The sequence below is a fragment of the Thunnus albacares genome, chromosome 9 (genome assembly GCF_914725855.1).
Source record: "Thunnus albacares chromosome 9, fThuAlb1.1, whole genome shotgun sequence".
NCBI classification, from domain to species: domain Eukaryota; kingdom Metazoa; phylum Chordata; class Actinopteri; order Scombriformes; family Scombridae; genus Thunnus; species Thunnus albacares.
This window is the reverse complement of record NC_058114.1, coordinates 24,985,553-25,005,941: the sequence shown is the minus strand read 5'-3', so window position 1 is coordinate 25,005,941 and position 20,389 is coordinate 24,985,553. Positions and strand designations below refer to the sequence as shown.

Sequence of the window (20,389 nt, the reverse complement as noted above, 5' to 3'; positions counted from 1 at the left end):
GAAATTTTGTGAATGAAACGTAAGAGTAACTAAAAAACTACAACTACCAGACTAACCGTGCGGCTACGTCTTACGTAATCACGTTGCTGTTATGGGCTCCTGGATTTAAAAGTGGATCGCAAGGTTTTCTGTGAGTAGCTTGATTAGCCAGCTAGCACAAACGTATATACCTCTATTCTCTTTTTACATTATAAATTCCTTTTTTCAAGGGAGAAGTTGTAAGCTATTAGCAAAAGCAGATACCATTAAGTATCTTTGAGGCGGTGAATCTTTATTTTCTGCCAGCCAAGACAGTAACGTTATGAACGCTGAGAGACAAAAGTCGTCATAAAACTGCCGCTAACTGAAATTAGCTTGGGTTAGCATTGCGCCAACATATGCTATTTAACGTCTACTATGCCTCGTTGAAGTTATCTTGACGTGTTTAGTGTGCACTTTGCTATGCCTTTGTCAGTAAGCGTCTACTCTGCTGGAGTGTCCTTGAGCAACGTCCTGTGTCGCCTCCACTTCAGCTCTGTAGTCACTGCTGGGAGCTGGAGACAGATGCTGTAAATTCCCCACGAGTGTGGGAGTCAATTAATGATCAATGATCAGACTGTTTCCATATTCTGGCTCCTCAGCTACATTTTCCTAAGTAGCAGCTGATAAAGCGTCACCACAAACATGCAAATAAAGATCCAGGCTTGCTGTAATTTAATCTCTCACTAAGTGTCAGAGATCTTAACTGGGTTGTTCCCTCACCGACCTGCCACAAAACATGTCTAAAGTTACTGTATCACTATCCTGCAGTGGATTTTTGATGCACCGTCACTGTCAGGTCACAAAACACTTGCATGAACTATGTGCACCCAGGATCAAGAATTATCACTAATGCTGATGAGATGATGGTGATCACTTGATGCTTTCCTCTCTAGTTCAACTCAGACATGAACTGGGACAATCAGCTGAGCTCTATTCTCTCAGTAGCAGATGGCAGCGTGGCTAAAATGAGGGTGAGTAGATTCAAATAACCTTCTTCTCCTTTATAAGTCTTGTAGATGAAATATACACCCTATTTGATAAAGTGTGGGTCCCTACATTAAAGGGAAATTCCGGTATATTTCAACCTGGACCCTATTTTCCCATCGTTTTGGGTGTAATAGGGACAAAAAGTTCTGTAATTTGTCCAGTATTTAGCAATTTTTGTACTCATTAGTAACTTAAACCCAAAATGATGGGAAAATAAAGTCCAGGTTGAAAAATACCGGAATTTCCCTTTAAGGCATTTGCCTCAGGTTTACATCAGTGTAAAGAGTATACAGCATAAGTGAGTTCACTGTGGTGTTGTGATCAGTTGTAAATTGTCATTATTGGAGCCATCAGTAGATGGCAGTAATGCTCCACAAAACTTTGAATAGGGTGATTCAGTTCAGCTTACAGAGGCATACTGATTGTGAGAGTCTGGGAATACCCAATGAATTTCAAAGTCTTTTATGTGTCCACAGGAGAGACTGACCTCACCAGGGAAATTCTCCAAAGGAGGAGAAGGTCAGCGAATCACTTTATATTTCTGTGTATGAGTAAAAAGGGGAAATTACCTATTAATGAAGGCGTGTGTGTAACTTCCACCCTGCCAGACTTCACAGCAAAGTGCAGATCACGCCAGGAGTGACAGTGGTTTGAATTAATTTGATTTTAGACTTTTGTGCACACTTCCCCTCCTCCCTCTCATGCCCCTTCCTCTCCAGATCTGTTTCCAATAAGGGAGAGAGTTCATGATTCAGATTTAGACCCTCCTGCTCTTCCTCCTCGAGCCCCCCTTCTCCGGCAGCCTTCCCCATCTCCTAGTCCTGGTGTGCAGTGGGCAGACCTAGCTACAATCCAGTCGCAACTCCAGATACAGAGCCAGGTGTGTGATTGTTTGTTTAACAGTGAGATAAAACAGTAGGTGCGTTTATCTAATTCATTACATTGTTGTTACTTCAAAAGTGAAAGAATTTCTTCCTCTAATTTTTTTCAAGGCAATTGAGTCTCTCACCCGGAAACTCCATGACACAGAAAGGGAAAGACAGTCTCAACAATGTCACATCCAGACTCTGCAAGGTAACCAGCTGTACAAAAACTACTTAACTCAGTTTATACTGGGTCATGTTATCCTCACACAAATACAGCAACACCTGATTCCTGTTATTGTTCCTTAGAAGAAAAGAATTCTTATCAGAGTCAACACTGTTTAATGTAGTCAACCCAGAGTAAGTCAACAGGTCACATATGAAAAACAAACAACAGCCAGAGACATTCAAGTTAGATTTTAGCATAAATAAATCATTACAACTTTTCTTGCCTTCACCTCATACAAAACTCTTTAGCAAGGCTACTAACAAAATCACAAAAGAGACCCCATATTACCCCACTTGATGCTTCACTTGGCTGCTTTCTGTAAACTCTACTGTATATAAATAATTTGATTGATGAGTTTAATCACAGTAAACAAACAAATCCCTCATTGAGAGGTCTGGCAGACTATTCCAGCCTCCACTCGGCATTATATGTATGTCGGGTGGGATCATACATTTCTGTTTAAATGGCACACACGGGCATTGCTTTATGGCTCAAAACAGGAAATATGCCTCCATTTTTAGTCTTCATTAAATAAACTCTGGTGCAGTTCCACTATGATAACTTTATAGTTTGAGCTTCACATTAGCTTCTCTCAGGGGAGAGGTTGGAGAATGGAGCCAGCAGCGGAATCCTCACTGCAACAGGAAGCAAGAGGATTTACAGGAAATGTGGTCTCAATTTTGTGAACCATCAGCACTAACAGCACCACTAGCAAGAAATACTGTAGGTGCTACCAAGTTTCTCGGCCATGGTCTCATTTATTTACATTAATTATGCCAAGATGTCATACTTAATTCCATCCTTGAGCTACTGTGGCTTGGATTGTGCTTCATTTTTACGTGTCTGCCAAATGAATAATTATAAATGCGTTGTACAATAATATATTGATGTATAAAAATGCTGCCTCACCACTGTCCTAAGTTGACATCACACATAAGCTTTCTCTCCTGTGCTTTCTCTGCTCACTACCCACCCCTCTGCCTGAAAAAGCAAAATATACTCATTTATAATTAAAGACATTAATAAATTATTCGGATTTATCCACAAGGCTTGTAAAGGAGAGAATATCCTGTCCTCATGATAACCTCTCTTCTCTTCCAGAGGAGGTTCACAGGTTGCGTGAAGAGCTGAGGGAGAGGGAAAGAGAGAGGGACGAGTCAAGAAGGGGACAAAGTCCAGGAGCAGAGATGAGGATGGAGCAGTGGAGGAGAGAGGTTGGACGTGAGCTGAGCAGTCTGCGGGGACACATCACCAGAGCCACGTCGCTAGGCAACCTGGAGGAGAGGTGCATTAGGGGTGGAGCTGTAGGGGGGGGGGCTGCAGACTACACTGATGATAGGTCCAGCTCATGATTGACATGGAAATGTTTACACCTGAGGAAGAATTCAAAAAGAGTTTGTGGTGTGTGGGTGTCATTTTTTTTATTTTGCAGAGGACAGGTGTGAAAGAAAAGAAACCACAAGAGTTTTGTCTCCACTTTTCTTTCTTTTCATAGTTTCAGCTCAAAGCTCCGCCGAGAAGAGCTGGAACACCTGCGGAGAGAGGTGGACCAACTGAAAGCACGGCTAAGTAAGTCACATACACACACACACACTCACACACCCCATACCCTCACATTGATTCTGCGGGACTGCACATGTCCTAAGCTCATTGCTGGCCTGTGAAGCAAAGGCAAGCACGGTCTTGCTCACAACATCTGCTCTCTCTTTGCCCCATAACAGGGAGACAGGAGGAGGACGTGTTCCTCCAGCAGGCAGAGGCCAGAGAGACCAGGAGACAGTACGAACGCAGCTGCAAGGTAAACACATTGTATCACGCAGGTTGTGTTTGCTAGTGAATGTGTGGTTTGTTTTCTTTCAGATCCTTATACTTTCCTTTTGTGTGCTTTGCTCAGACACTAGAGGAGCTGACAGGCAGCTACAGAACTCACAGCACTGATCTGGCCAAGACTGTCTCTCAGTATTCTCAAACACAGCAAGAGGTTCGCCAGATCAGGTACATGTGTGAGCGTGTGCATGTATGTGCGCGTCTGGGGTTTTGTACTTATACTGTATGTTGCAATTAATCTCTTATAACAGAGCAACTGTGTCGGAACTGAAGGACGAGGTCAGGAGGCTAATTCTACGAGAAGGTGCTCCAACACCTTTGCTGTCGGCACATACATCAGGCAAGTCACTGTCCTTTTGTTGCTCTCACACATACACCCATGCAGTGTGATTGAACTATTTAACCACTTTTTGTTTTCCCATTTGGTCCAGTTGCATCACCTCTCCCACTCCCTCGCAACCATAGAAGAGGGGTCAGAGTAGAAGAGGCAGAGCAGGACTCCGACTCTGAAGACTTTAGCCCAACCCCAAGCCTGGCTGAGGTCAGCTCAGATGATCTGTCATGGCTGGAAGACAAAGACACAAGTGAGGACCAATGTTTTCTTTGTGAAAAATGAGACCAAACATGGTTGTCTGGTGTACCTACAGGTACAGCGTGTAGTACAGAATGCTGAGTCATCAATGCCACGTGTTTTCATTTGATCTTTTTCACAAGCCTTCTGTCCATCTCCATGTACTCCACCAGCGACACGTTCTGACAATTGGATCACATGAGAACGTTACGCAGGGCACCAGATGGGCAAACACTGATGACGGTTATTGCAAGATGGGACATGTATTTCCCCTCTTCTTCCCTCCCCCACACATCTGGCTCAGCCTTCGCTCTGATTCATCCCAGTAGATCTGACTCAATGCAGGGAGCACTCCTCTGTGTTTGCCAAATCAGGACATAGTTTAATGGAATAGTTTGACATTTTGGGGAAATACTCTCATTCGCATTCTCGCCGGGAGGTAGATGAGACTTTCACTGCTACTCTCATATCTGTCCTGGAGTCTCAAATGGTTGCCTGGCAACATCATGGTGATGATAAGACTCCACTTTTCAGATCAGTTTTTCTATGAATTAAACAAACAAGATTTAATGTGTTAATTATTGAGCTTTAGAGGTGCTGCTAAGCAAATTTTGTACCTTCTAACAAGCTAGCTGACATGAGAGTGAGATTGAAATTCACATCTAACTCGGGGCAAGAAAGAGAATAAACATACTTCCCAAAATGCCAAACTGTTCCTTTAAATATATGACACAAGGAAGTTCTACGATGAAGACAGGAAAGAAGTGTAAAAAGAGACATAATGAAAGAAAGTCAAGAAAAGGAAAATAAAGAATGTAATCTAGAGATGTACAGCGCCATTGTGAGCATATTTGTAGTCCTACTGTGTTCCTCCGCCTACAGATTAAGCAGTAAAGCTCTCATTTCCTCTCAAACAGTCTCTGCAAAGCTGATCGTTTCTTGGGAAATTTAGTACCCTGTGTGTGTGTGAGTGCATGCATGCACTGCTCACCCCTGAGACTAGCTGTAACAGAAAGTTGATGTTCCCGGAAGAGATTACAATCTGAGCTCTAAATGTTTCCCAGAGTGTTTTGGGCCCACAAAGCAAGGCTAATTTGACGATTGTTTCCACACACACACACACACACACACACACACACACACACACACACACACACACACACACACACACACACACACACACAGACTCATACCAGTTCACAGTTGTTATGGGAAAACATTCGAGTGTCATCTAGCCTACAGTAATCCCACATGGTACAGCAAAAAGGCACTCAATCACTCACACACACACACACACACACACACACACACACACACACACACACACACACACACACACACACACTTAAACTGCCTCTTCTCTGTTCTTCACCTCTGCTAGCTCTTCATCAGAAGCCTCGAGTACGTCTGAGTGTTCAGTCAAGACGGAGCGAGTTTGCTGGTCCCGGAACTGATCAGGAGGAGGATGAGGACGATGATGATGATGTTGGTGATGATCTCCTTGATGAAGATTTGAACCCAGATTTAGGATCTGACCTGAGTTTTAATGACCTCTGATCTTTTTATAAGGTGAAGTTCTGTCATTTAACTTGGGAAGGAGTCAATCAACATTTCTTTCGGCTCCTATAATACACCACCTGAGATGTATTATTACTGTAATCTATTTATTACAGTATCATTATTATTATTAATACTGTAATGTATTATTTTAGTTTGATTTGATCCATGCATTTAAGAGTTACAGACCTGTGGTGAAAACTAAAATTAAAAAAAAAAAAAAATAGTCAGGAGAACACCAACAGCCACATGACTTATTTCCTATGTGTTCCCAAGGGAAAGAGAAAGGAAACGAAGAATGGCATTAGCAGCAGACTTTGGCACATAAAATAATAACAAGTAATTAAGTCTTCCTAGTTGATGTTATTACTGTTGCTTGCCAGACCTGCTTGAATATGAAATCTCTCAGCATGGGAAATTCTCAAATGCTGTTCTTAAACAATTATTTGTGAGAATAACAGAAGTGTTAGGGACAGATTGCATTGTTAGACTATCAGGTTAATAACTTTTTAATTGACTTTTAATCACTTGTCTAGTCGTGGTTTAAACCCTCTAGTCCTGTGTGACCCATCCAACCCCCTCCTACCACACTGTGCTGAAACAAACCACCAAAGGATTCAGCAAATACAAACTGGTCTCTTTGTCTGAAACACTATTCATCAAAGCATTGTTTTCCCCTTCAGTCACATTAGTGTTATCTGCTAGAGGATGACGACTGTAAGGACGATACAAACCGTGGAAAACTGTGATAGCGGCAAATTCTCTCTAAATAATCTGCTGTAACTGTCTCCGCATGTACAGACTGATAGGATCCTGGGAACAAACTGAGGAGACAGGCAGCTGTTTAAAGAACTCAGATGCTTTGTGAGAGCTTCTCATTGAGAAAACAACTCTTTTCATGATGGTTGGGCTTTGTACCAGCAAAGTAGCATTACTTGACTGGGCCTAAACCTTTAACTACAAAATTCTGAAAGTCAGTCGTCGCCAAGGGTATAATGCTTTAATTGTTGCCACACCCTCTGTGATGCGCACCACTGACAATAAATTATGGGTCCAACCAAAGTTACGGGCAGAGGCACTGTGATTGGCCCGCTAAACCACAAGGTTTAGATTTAGGCACAAGATTAAAATAGTTATGTTTAGCTTTGTTATGATGAGAAATTGTTACAGTTAGGTAAAGGTTTGCTGTGGTTAAGGGTTGGGAAAGAATCTGGCAGGACGTTCAGCTCTACCCATAACCACAGTGGGATCCATAAGAAGACGCCACTGATCACGGTGCTCTGCAGAGTGCAACACTGATTTGCAGAAACAGAGCCCATAGTGTGATTATATGCTTTAAGTTGGTATTTTAAAATGAATTTATTTATTATACAACAAACAAATTGAATTTTAACTTGAAATTGCACTTTAATACGCTTTGATCACTGGTATAAAGGTTCACAGTACGTTTTACCTCTAAGGTTTTGGTGATCATGGTGATCAATATATGAAATGCTACACTCCTCTGTGTAGCAGAGTAATGGATATTTAATGGGGTTTTCTTCCTGATGCACTCTTCAATCCAGTAAGAATCTGATGACTGATGGATTTTGATTCCTGCCATTGCAGCTGAAGTGAGGGCAAAGAGGAATCAAAAGCCATAAACACTGTCAAGGCACCTACACACACTCCAGCTCCTCTGTGATCTCCATACACACAGCTCAGTGAAGACAGTCAAGAGTCCTTTTATGCTGTCATGTCTGACATGAGTCACACTGTGCCAGGCTTAGTGTCAAGCTGTTAAATATTTCAGCATCCAGACACCCCCCACCCTCATCGAGGATCCCAGACCGCAGTGCAGAGCCACGGGGGAGCTGATGGGCAGGTTAGGTGTGCAGTGAGCACAGACATTATGCAGCATGTCTAACAAGATGGATTGTCTCACTAGTCAATAAAAGACCCTCTAGAAAACATTAAATGGCACAGTAGTGCACAACAGTATTTTCACAAACCTCCTCTGACATGCTCTCTTTATGTAGTTAATATTGTGGTTAAAGAGACATTTAATAAAAAAAGGCTCATCTGTTTGTTACTGTGGCCAGATAATGGCGGATGAATCAGACCTTTCTATTGCAGTTTTATTGCATTTGCCAAGTATTAGCAGTGGTGCTGCAGTAAAGCAATGCACTGTTTCACTTGAAGGTCTGTAAAGCAAATATTTTGTGTGTTGTCTCAGCAATAAAAGTTTGTGTAAAAGTTAACAGGAGCTTGACTTTCTGTGGTTCCTTTTATAGATCAGCGATGTACTCTCATTGCACTTTAGTCTGTTGGTGCTGAGGTCAAGATTACAGCAAACACTCTGTAGAGCATGTTTTAGATAGGAATCAGGAAATGCAAATGAGATTGATTTCAAAATACCTTTAATCATAAAACACCAACAGTTCATAATCCACATCTGGCAACAAAGCCTCAGTATGCATCAGGACACTTTTGACACTTAAAGCAAGGGACAAATCCAGGACATCACAGATCATTGTTAACACTAATATCAGTAATCTCTGATGTATAATTTAGATTAGAACTGGATGTACAGATGGGTGACAAGGAAAAACAAGCGTTCACTGAAAGCCTTCACAGTGATTAGATCTCAATCCAACTGAACACATCAGTTTGACCACCATCATCAAAACAACAAAAATCTTTTGGAAGAATGATGTTCATCTCTAGTAGCGTTACTGAGACATGTCCTCTGAAAGTTCATGATAACTCAACACCTTACTAAGACACTTTGTTGATTTTTCCTTTAATTCGTCACTCATCTGTAGTTGTTCATGGCACAAAGATTAATATCAAACACAAGTATTAGCTCCAGTTCATGAGCTTTATTTATCCAGGTGGCTTATTAAATCAGTAGCCACCTTGATGTGTTGCTACATAGGCTCATTTCCAAATAAAGAGCAATATATGTTTTGTATTGATGTGGATTGTTCTGTTGTCCTGTATGTGTCTCACTTGCACTCACATTTCCTGCACATTTGCAAAGCAAATATACAGCGAGGCTGATAAGCAGTATAATCAATGGAATATTTGTGAACTTGCCTACTGAGAACAAGGTGCTGTCAGGTCAGTCCATGTAACATTTTCAATATGTTTGTGTCTGGTGAATGCTGAAGCAGCAGATAAGATGAAGAGTTTAGTAACGTTGTCTTTGTATGGTGCAATCATCAGTAGTATTTACAATGCACAGGACAATGCTAACATTGTGTGGAAAAGCCACTGGCCAATTTCTGCAACTGTCATGGTTTGAATGAGTGCCTCATGGTGAACACGCTCAAGGCTAGTCTTCAAACACAGGCAAGTCAGAGCAGCTACCTGGCACTCAGTGTGCACTTAAATTTGAGTCACACACAGTACTGGGAACGACTGGTTGACCTAGTTGGTAGGAATAAAAATGTGTAAGGCACTCTCTCCTGGACTGAAGACCCCAGGAAAGAAACAAACAAACAAAAAAAATCACACTGCACATGTCAAGCTCAGGTCTAAGAACAGCAGAACCTTCAACACAGAAAAAAACAACTAACTCTTAAATAACCCCTGCCATGCCTCCAAAAAACCATACATGCACCTTTAACAGACTCACACACCTGCACATACACTTACAAACGCACACACAGCTACGCCTGCACTTATGTACAAACACAAAACTCAAATTTTCTCATACACAAAAAAATATTCGTCCATTTTTTTTCCATTTTTGAAAAACTAAAGTGCAACCTCATTAACACTATAATCAGGCCGTTTGCTATGTTCATTTCACTTTTCTGGCCTCGCCGTCATACTACAAGACGTCTTTTCTGCCAGACTTTACAACATTAACTGATAAAGGGAAATTAGACCAGTGCGCTCAGGTAAGAGTCTGGCAGGACAGGCTGAATCTGTGTCCAGGTGTGAACCATCCAAGTGATGGGTACGACTAATGATGTTGCGTCCTGCTTTACCCTTCTCAACTCTTGGGAAATCAAAATATATTATACAACCCCAAACCCCTAAAGATGGGCTGAAAAATATTAAGGGCACAGTAATGAACAGAGGCACTGGCTCAATTTGTAATTACAAACACCAAAATAGACATTTGCCAAAGGGACCCTGATGTGGGCGATGTCTTCATTGTCCATTGCAGCTTCTGTCATGTCTTTTCCTACATCTCCATCGTCTGGATAAATTAAAGCAACCCAGAAATTTGCTTACACCTACCCAGGATTCTCTCTGTTTGGTGCAGATTAAGGAAGAGAGACCAGGTCCGACCGTTGTGGCGAGAGCCTGGATTAGTAGAGAGTATTTGAGCGCCAGAAGTTCAGTCATGCCTCCATCAGTAGCTGTACATGGACAATGGTGTGTCCTCCATCATATCGTCCTACACAGGAAAAATTGAGTAGTGTAAGAGCTTATGTTAACAAAATCTACACAAGCACACTTGCTCTATCTTCAAATAATACTATTGACTTTATGGTACCGCTCTCTAATAAGTCACCCTTTATAAACCGTTATAAATTGTAAGTAATGGCTCTATGAATGGTTGATTAAATCAAGCATTCAAATCTTATCGATAGTCAAGTCATTAATAAAATCTAGTGTCTAAATTTCTAATAAGCGATCAAGTTTACAAGTTTTAATAAGTCATTAATAAAGGATTGCAGGTTTCTCACTGTCAACAGAAAAAAAATACTCATTTGTAATTATAAACATTTGCATAATAATACATTGAGTCTGCAGTTGTTGTGCATGCTCTGTAGCTGTTTTCCAGAAGGTTAAGGGTCAAACAGCACATTAAAGAAGTCTTCCTGATGAATTAAAGAGACACACAAAGCAAGGATCCTGCTGGACCCAAAAACTGTTCTTATTAATGGCTTATAACTGATCTATAAAGTATTAGTAAATTATTTATTAACAGTCAGTGGTTAAAACTTATAAACCCTTTATAAATGCTGCATTATTAAGTGTCAGTGGTTTGGTTTGTAGCAGGAACTCTGCAGTCATGCCAGTTGAGTTCTGGTGAAGTTATAACAGTCTACTTCACTTCTGTGCTTAAAGATGTCTGATGTCTACTTGCACTGCGACTGCACTGAAGGTGTTGATAGAGATGCTCACCATTGGTAGGTCCTGCAGCCTGCGGAACTCTGGTCTGTTGTCTCTCCGTCGCAGCTTTAGGAAGAGGAGCAGAGTGATGATGACAGCAGTGATGATGAAGGCTGACACCAGGCCAGCCAGGAGGGGGTCTAATGTGGGAGACTCATGGGCCATCGTCGCTGGAACAAAAACACACACATTTCTCCTGAAACAAGCTGTACCCCAACTAAACAAGCTGGCAACGCGTAGTTAACTGTGGATTTAAATCTGACCTAACATGGTGCAAACAGCAGAATCCCAGTTTCTTAAATGGTTGTTTAAAGCTGTGACTGGAACTAAATATAGACACTACAGCATTCATCATGTAGCTCAGGACAGAAATGTCAAACACTGGATGATGATGTTAACCTTGCCTGTACTTGAGCTCACAGTTGAACAAGTAACTTTATTTATATAGCACCAAAAAGATTTTTTTTTCTTGTTATCATAAGTAAGCAGTTTATATTGTATGTGCATACCGTACAGTATGTTTCCGTTTTCTTTGAGAGTGCTGTTTAATAACTAGAGACGTCATAACTCTTGACCTTTCTATGTTGATGTCTCTCTGTGTTTGTATATTTCTGTGCAGGGGGAGTTTGTGTCTGCGTTTTTTTTTTTTTTTTTCTGGAGTGTATTTCTGTATATGGATGTTGCTATGGAAGACTGTTTTGTAAACTTAGCTGTATTTTATATCCTCTCATCAAAAAGTAACAACAACCACAGAGCAGTGAATGCTCCCTGTTCCTTAAGCTAATGGAAAGAGGCGAAGTGCCAAGCGTGGCCTAATAAAACCGCACAGAGTGAGAGGATTTTGTATTTGAACCGTAGTCAAAGCAGGCTGGTCAACTGCGAAGACATCCTGGAAAAAGATCTCTCAATTTGGAAAATACAAAATATATCTACATTTTGTTCATGCACAGAATAGATACAGAAACGTATACTGTAATTTAGAAGTCAGACATAGAGGGAGCGAGTCAGAGGAACGAAGAAAAACAGAGAAACGACGCTCGAGGCCAGAGTCCCATGACTGCCTCTGTCCCTCTCCAAAACAGAGCCATGATTGTGGAGTGGTTGGTGGTGACAGTACTTGTAGAAGATGTAGACGGGGGACGCGTGGTGTGTGTTTGTGTCTGTGTGTGCAGAAGCAAGGGCTGTCTTGTGCTTGAAAAACAAAGAACAGCATCGCCTTTGTTGTTAAGCTGATTCACTTCAGCTCTGTTAATATCCAGGCAGTGAATAGTCCACAACAAATTTATACACCAACACAGAAAGATATTATGCACTTACTGTCACCCCCAACGTTGAGCTGGGATGGGTTGTCCGCATGGCCTTTGGTCTGGGCAGAGATGCTGGTTGGCGTGGTGATGGTAGTCTTGGGGTGGATTTCACTGACCGAAAGAGGCCTGTCAGACTGCGAAGTGTTTGGTTGTGGTGTGAGCGTCGGTGGCTGAGAATTGGGGGGCTTTTGGGAGGAGCTGGTGCTCGGTGTTGAAGTGGAGTGGTTGTTGGTAGTCGTAATGGCAGATTTAGGTGTTGGGGAGGAGGTGGGTGAGTGTGTTTTGGGGTGAGCAGGCTGGCTTGATGTAATGGAGTCAGGAAGTAGGCCTGCAGGGTGGTGTGTCGTGTTTGAGGGCGGTGTGGTGGTTGATGTGTTTGCAGGGACAGTGTGAGTTGTGTGTGCGGGGATGGCAGCAGTGGAGGTAGGGGGAACGTGAGAGGTGGGAATGTGGCTCTCAGAATGGGGACTTGGAGGCTGTGATGTTGTGTGATCTGTCAGGTTCTTATTTTTCTCCGGGACAGGAGCCTCCGTGTCTACAGACAGAAAAAGAGAGTGTTATTGTCAAAATACTGTAATTCTACTGGGCTCTGTGCATAATCAGCATGTGTTGAAGTGCCTGGCAGGAGAATGTGAAGCATTAAAGGGTCACTTCACTAAAATTACAAATGGAACATATTTACTTATTCCTCTTGAATTCTATCTAACCATGCAGATAGTTTTGGTTTTATTAATTCCTTGAACCCAATAGACAAAGACTTTTACTTTTTCAATTCACTGGATCCCCTTTCCACCGAAGAAATAGTCCCAACGAAAACTGTTGAGTCTGTGTTCTGTGGGTTATCAGTAACATGGACATTTTCTCTGGAAACAGATGTTGCTGTTTATTTTTAGCCACCCTAATGGCATGGCTCTAGGGTTGGCAATGTCGGTCTCGCTGTCGGTCAGTTTTTGGTCCAGACGGAAATATCTCAACAACTTTCAGATGGATTGGCATTCAGTAGTCTGGTTTTTCTGGTCTTAATTGTTATTTTATTTTATTCCTACTTTTTAAAAAAAATGCTTTTTAACTCATGTGTCTTATTGTTTTTTTTACTGGTCAATTGCTAATCTTAATTATTATTTTGTTTTATTTTATTCTCACTTTTTTAATGGTTTTAATTAACATCTTATTAGTTTTTACTAGTTGGTTGCTGGTCTTAAATTTTCTTTTAAATTCCTACTTTCTTCTCTTGGTGATCCCTTCACTTTTTTTCAATGCCATCATCAGCTGTGACTAAGTGCAGCCTAACTGAGGTGCTAGCATGTTTGTCAACTCTTAGTCTGGTTAAGTATAATTCTTTCAGTGCTGTGAGCGCCACAGAAAAATCCATAAACCTTCAGTGTGTTTAAGAGAAGGAAGAAAACTAAGAGACAAATATATCGTATATAAAACCAAAACTGTGTCTGCATGACTAGATACCACTGAGATATCGACACTTTCACTTGTATATATGCAAACGGTAGTCTAATATAAACTTCAAGTGCCTAAAAATGTGTGCTAGCCTGTGAAAATGTTTATAAGTGTGATGTGTGATCATCAGTATGCGTGAGAGAGAGTTTGTCGGGGGGGGGGGGGAGTATTTCACTTCTACCTTTCTCAACCCCTTGTGAAAAGTCACACTGCATTTAATCACTTCTCTCTTCTTGTCAACACCATCTGAATCTTCTCTGAGCTAACTTTTCTCATGTATGTTTCACCGTTGCTCTCCCACCAGATTACCTTGCCTCCTCAACTGTTGTCTTGCACCATCTCTGACGTGTTATTATTCCGTTTCTGTTTCCTTTTTCTTTTTTTTTAGATTAGTCTGAGGTTTCTGTCTCTGCCTGTGTTTGTGACATGACTGTCAACACTTTAACCCAGTCACAGTGAGTCTACTTACTCTGTGCTCCACTTCTGGACACGGGGAACAGAGATAAAGACTTTGCTAAATATAGATCCTAAACTCTGAGCCGCCTGCTGCTGGGTTTCCTACTGAATTCTTCTGAAGTGTGACAAAACTTCCCCACTTGAAAACCTCAGACACACAAAAACAATAAGCCCAACGTTTATGTTCTCTTAATTGCAATTAACACAGGAGTAGGAATAAGTACCATTATAATTCTTTGGCTGGGGTCTCACAGAGGGGGTTTCTCCATTTGTAGTTGCGTTGCCATTAGATCTTGCATTTGTGTCGGAGCTATTTAGTGCAGATGATGCAGCAGTAGCATGACTGGTCTGGTTGAGGCTGGAAGCAGGTAGAGAGTCTGCAGCTGGGGCACTGGGCATGACCTCAGCAACCGTAGGACTCCTTGAGGTGGGGGGGGCACCAGTGTGGCCGTCATCTGATAAGGGGAGGACAGAGCCAAATTTGGATAATTATGGTCAATTCCTGGTGATGTCTTCAGAGTCATTAACAACTTATTTTCTCATTTTTCCAAGTAAACTCAAGGCAACAGTCGGTGTACACACCCCAAAACCATCAGAATTAATTAGATGCATATCAGTCAACACAGGTCGGTGTTCATCCAAACAACAATTATTAAAACTGGCAAATGTATACACATATATTATTTATCCAGGGAAATGTATCTGACTGTGTGTATTTTTTTCCAGCACATCAGTGCAGCTCTTTAATAAATTCATGCTCAGTACAACCGCAGTCATGTCGTATCAAACATTAGGGTTTAGTGTCTTGCTTAAGTGTAGCTTTATAATTGTTGTTAGGAAAGAAGATCACATGTCATATTAACTTTCCTAATCCAGATGTTTTTACCATACTGGGAGCTAAATGTACCGTTAAAAGTGAAGCAAAATTTACCCACAATCCCTGGAGGCCTATAGGAGTTAAAACTATCTAGTATTGCAAAAAAAAAAAAAAAAAAGGAAAAAAAGCAAAAGTTGGAGGAGAAAGGTCATTAGAAAACATAAATTTATGTAGAAAAAATGTACTTTTCTCCTTATTTCCCATCTTAATAATACCACAGAACTCCTCAATTTTATCTTGCATGAACTCACCAGGTTGGGAACAATTTAATGGATACTGAGAATTACAATGAAACACAACACCTTACTGTAAAACATAATTTCAGAGTACAACATAAAATGGAAAAGGACTCCTACAGCCCACATGAGACGTCAGTAATTTCGGGTCTTTGAAGTAGTATCATTTTAATGAAGACCTTCAATCTCTCTCGTTCTCTCTCTCTTTCCCCTGCTCTGGATCTCTTTAGCACTATTGTACAAGTCTTCATTTCTGTTTCTACCTACTTCCCTTTGATGAAGACCAGAGCACTAATGTAATGTAATGTCATTACCGTTCAGTAACACACTGCCATGATGCCTTTCATTACCTCCATAATCACTCACACAGTTCATCAGTGCACACAGTGAGAGAAAGAGAGACACAGATAGAGAGAGAGAGAGACCTGTTTGAACTCTAAATGATACGAAAACAGACACATAAATAGACAGAGGTGCTCGGCTGTATAATACTGGCCTTGTTCCCTCGCTTGAGCTCTATTAGAGCTGCTTAGGTCAAATGCTAGAGTCTGTTTTTGTATATATGTGTGTGTGTCTGTGTGTGTGTGTGTGTGTGTGTGTGTGTGTGTGTGCAGAGTGGATTTATACAGAGAGCTACTGTTTCCAGTATTGCACACACTCCTGTCTCCAGATATTACAGGGTCTTACTCACAATTTTTCAGGCCAGCGCAGCATGTACCTGGGGAAATAGCTCTTGCTCACTTCTTGACCCTGCCGTTGAGAGGAACAGCCAACCGTTTCTGTGTGAGCAGATGTCTGCTTCCACACTGAGTGCTAGAAGTGTCTGTCAGTAATACCTTATGTGTGAAACCCATCTAACTGCGGCTGTTAAACACCCCTAACCACAGTTTTCTCAGTGTGTAATTGTGGTGATTTTTTTTTCCCGCAATCTAATTTTTATTGTAATTCAACAAACCATACAAAAGATATGCCTTGATTTTATGGAATATAAGATTACAGAAATGTGGAAACCAAATAAAGGGATAAATAAAGTAAGGAAATAATAGAAAAGAAAGTGCATACATACTTAACATGCACACACACACATGCAAATGTAATGATTGTGGTGATTTTTGACTGAGAGTGAGTACAGATATATTTGAGCGGATTTTCCCATCATGTGCAAGTGAAACAGTCCAGAAACTGAAAAGTGAAGCAGCATGTTGTCTGTGGCCTTTTCATCTGCACTTATTTCAGGTGTTTACTGCTAACTGGTTCATAACTTCAAACCGCTTGTCACGTCTCTAGCCTGTCATCTTCTTTTCCGTCCCCGTATATATTATTATACTGCCTTAGAGCTGCAACACTTACTCAATTAATCGATTAGTTGATGGACAGAAAATTCATCTGCAACTATTTAGTCATTTTTTTAAAGCAAATATGCTAAAAGATTTGCTGATTTCAGCTTTTCAAATGTTATGATTTAATGCTTTTCTTTGTCATTTATTATAGTACAGATCAGCTATGGGATTTATCAGTCAAATAAGACATTTAAAGACATCACCTTTGACTCTAAGTTTAAGAAGATAATCTAAGATTAATAATTTAGTTAAGTTTGTTATCATATGTATGTTATTGCATAGATCTGTTAATTGAATTAGGCTATTTTGATGCTTATTAGTTGGTCTATATTTCATATTTTGTGTTTGATAACTTTGTTTAATTAGTTTTGTGTGGCTTACATGTGCAGTTAAATAAGTCGTGTTTCCAGAGGAGCAAAAAAAATGTGATTGTTTAGTCAGAAAGAAGGCCAGCTGAGCTACTCCTCATTTGTACGTCACTTTGGACAAAAGCATCTGCCAAGAGTAGAGTAAATGTGAAACAAAAAAGGCTTTTGACAGAATAACAAGTAACAACGGAGATAGATTGGATATTTTTAAGTTTTCATTGCTGAGAGAGGCTCAGTGTGATTTATTTTTCTGGACAAAAACAGAAGACTTGAATAGATGTGAGGAAAGTTAATTAACTGCCATCTCTGCCTTTCCTTGCAGCCACGAGCCTTCACAACAGAAATGAGACAGTTACTTCATATTTGAATATAAGTCAAAAAATTCAACCTGACTAGCATCCTAATTTTGCCTCTGGACTGTATGTTAAATGCACATACAGGTAAATAGAGTCAACATACTGTTTAAAGTCTGGTCACAATAAAAACTGCATCTGTTACCATGGCACTGCTTTAAAATCTGACCATAAAGTCTACATACTGTACTAAAGAGGCAAGCCAATTAGTATGAAGCCAGTGAAATGACAGTGTGCTGCTGCACATAGTTAGAGGTGTCATTTATCACAATGTACTTCCCGGCTCATTTACAGCCAGTAAATGTCCTCCAGTGGAGACGTGCTGTTTTCTATTCATTTGAATTTCATCTTGAGGAGCTGATGGGACAGTTCTACCCAATAAAATCTTTTCAAATGTCAATAGTCTCATTTCGCTTTTATGTGAGAGGTACTGATGGAATAAAAAAGAGAGAGAAAGGTAGGAGGAGGAGGAGGAGGAAGAGGAGGAAGGAGATTGAAACAGGTAGCAGAGAAAGCGGAAGGTGAGTAACATCAGTGTGAAATACAGGATGTTTTACTGTTATGCATGCAGAAAGAGGAAGAGGAGGGGGAGGGAGGGAAATGATGTGAAAGATAAAGTGAGAGGCGGTTTAAGCAAACAGCAGAGGCTTCAGTTTAGAAAGGAATGTCTAAATAAAACTGTGATTTGAAAAAAAAAATGAGCAGAGTATGAAACTGAGGCATGGTTTGGCTGGAGGTGGGCGAGAGCACATCCAACTCTGATCTTAAGGGAGGTTGAAAGAAAACACACAAGAGGAACCCGACTGTTCACGCTCAGCTGTTTTCTTTATGGTGTAACAAGGAGAAACAATGTAGACTTTTTGTTGTAGTGTAAATTCACTTTAGCTCTGTCACCACAGGTGTCTAGAGCATCTGTACTTTTATTACACATGTAGTGGGGACATAAATCTGTTCACACAGTCACATTGTGGGGTCTTACCTCCCTAATGGGAACAAAAAGCAAGTCCCCATAATGTAAATCATTAAATTTCAGGGTGAAGACTTGGTTTAAGGTTAAGTTAACAGGAAATTAATGTGAGTCAATGTAATGTCCTTTGAAGTGATGGAAACAGGGCTGGTGTGAGGGGTGTTACAGCAAACCATATAACAATTTTACCACAAATTAGAGATGTACTCTAATCCAAACAATCCAAAAACATGGAATAAACAAAAACAAAATGCTACCTACCATGATCAGCGGATCCCACATTAATGAGCAGCAGCGCACAAAGAGCAATCCAGAGTTTGTTCCCCATCATCTCTGTCCTCTGCCAACACAGTCAGAAAATCACCAAACAAATGCCGTCTGTTCTCCTCTTCGCGGGTCCCTCTTGTTCTCAGATCCCAGACTTTAATGGAGTAGTTTGAGAATCCTGGGCAGCTACATTTACTGTACTACCCACAGCAGACAGCGGCGGCTCTGCCAGTGTATGCGTGGCTGGAGGGACTAAAGGAGGACTGTTTGCGTCCTGAGTGCGCCTCTCTCTCTCTCTCTCTCTCTCTCTCTCTCTCTCTCTCTCTCTCTCTCTCTCTCTCTCTCTCTCTCTCTCTCTCTCTCCAGAAACAGTGCCACGTGTTCCCTGTTCAAAATAGTCAGCGGGTCTGAATCTGTGCCATGACATGACGCGTATTCAGTAGAGAGAGACTGTCACACCCCCTAAAACACACACAGACAGCACATAAACTACATCAGAATAACACAACTTCAAAAGAAACCCCAACTCTTGTTTCTTATTATTCTGCCCACTTCCTGTACTTGTTAGTGACTCTATAGTGACATTGAGATTTTGATGTATTTATTCATTCGCTCATTAATTAATCCTGTGATATGACAATAACTGAGGAAGGGTGGGGATTTATAATATGTTTATAGTGTATTTATAGATTATTACAAGTGTATTATATGAGCAGGCGCGATGACCTCTGAAATTAAGGATTACAGTTCTTTTAATAAATTTTGCGAATCATCATGTTATGTGTTTGTGCCAGAGTGTATATAAAGTAGCTGATTAATCAGTTGATAAAACTAAGTCTAAATCCGGGACAACATGGAGTCTGCCATGCTGAGGGTTTTATGGGACATTTTAAAAATTAACATTTCCTTTCAGGTATTTGGCTCACACTTGATCTCCACACTCACACACCTCACTACTGTACTGTATAACATCACTTTTTTTTCTTTTTTCTTTTCTTTTTTTTTTTTTTTTTTTTAACTTTTATTGGGGTGTTTCACTGTAGTGTGATGTCTTCAGTGACCCACAGGGAGGCGCTGTTGCTCTATAGCTGATTCTTGACTCGTGAAAATGCAGCTCAAGACGACGAACACTATATGCAATACTTCTCTAGAAGCCTGTAGTTACATTGAATATAAGAGGTACATCCCACATAAAGAATATTATTTATTCATTGATTTAATTTAAGTTAATTTAATGAATCGTATTATCCTTGACGCTTTGGCAATATTGTTCATCTGACATTCATGCCAATAAAGCTTACTGAATTGAATTGAATTGAATATGGCTGAATCATTGCACAACAGCTGAGTGAAAATGTTCTGTCTTGTCACACCATTTCACCCAATATGCCTCCAGGATCACAAGATATCTTCATTTATCTTTAGTACTGTTGTTTTCAATTCAGTGATATTAATGGGGTAATATTTAGTTGCCTTTGATCATTGTGTCTATAGCATATAATCTGTTTAGTACTTGTTAACATTGTCATCATCTTGTCCTCAAAATCATAACATACGCATGCTATGATATGCACAAAACACAAACATGCACTCTCC

General features: G+C 40.6%; 2 protein-coding genes across 6 annotated transcripts; one reads left to right on the top strand and one right to left on the bottom strand.

The window, feature by feature from the left end:
• Positions 1 to 53: 53 nt before the first annotated feature.
• LOC122988571 (golgin subfamily A member 8C) lies at positions 54 to 8,295 on the top strand. 5 transcript variants are annotated; one of them, XM_044360970.1, is made up of 12 exons: positions 54 to 130; positions 915 to 992; positions 1,485 to 1,527; positions 1,728 to 1,888; positions 2,001 to 2,082; positions 3,202 to 3,385; positions 3,596 to 3,669; positions 3,822 to 3,898; positions 3,995 to 4,095; positions 4,179 to 4,267; positions 4,359 to 4,511; positions 5,880 to 8,295. In XM_044360970.1, exons 2-12 carry the CDS (start codon positions 927 to 929, stop codon positions 6,053 to 6,055), a joined length of 1,206 nt encoding a protein of 401 aa, XP_044216905.1. In that variant the 5' UTR covers positions 54 to 130; positions 915 to 926; the 3' UTR covers positions 6,056 to 8,295. The 5 variants fall into 5 exon arrangements, with proteins under 5 accessions (XP_044216905.1, XP_044216908.1, XP_044216907.1 ...); XM_044360973.1 differs by lacking the exon at positions 54 to 130 and adding an exon at positions 138 to 162; XM_044360972.1 differs by lacking the exon at positions 54 to 130 and adding an exon at positions 165 to 218.
• Positions 8,296 to 8,437: 142 nt separating this feature from the next.
• On the bottom strand, positions 8,438 to 19,093 carry LOC122988572 (extensin-like). The gene is made up of 5 exons (XM_044360974.1): positions 18,788 to 19,093; positions 14,610 to 14,840; positions 12,488 to 13,012; positions 11,183 to 11,340; positions 8,438 to 10,448 (listed from the first exon to the last, which is right to left on the bottom strand). The coding sequence occupies exons 1-5, from the start codon at positions 18,855 to 18,857 to the stop codon at positions 10,404 to 10,406; spliced, it is 1,029 nt and encodes a 342-aa protein (XP_044216909.1). The 5' UTR covers positions 18,858 to 19,093; the 3' UTR covers positions 8,438 to 10,403.
• Positions 19,094 to 20,389: the final 1,296 nt, after the last annotated feature.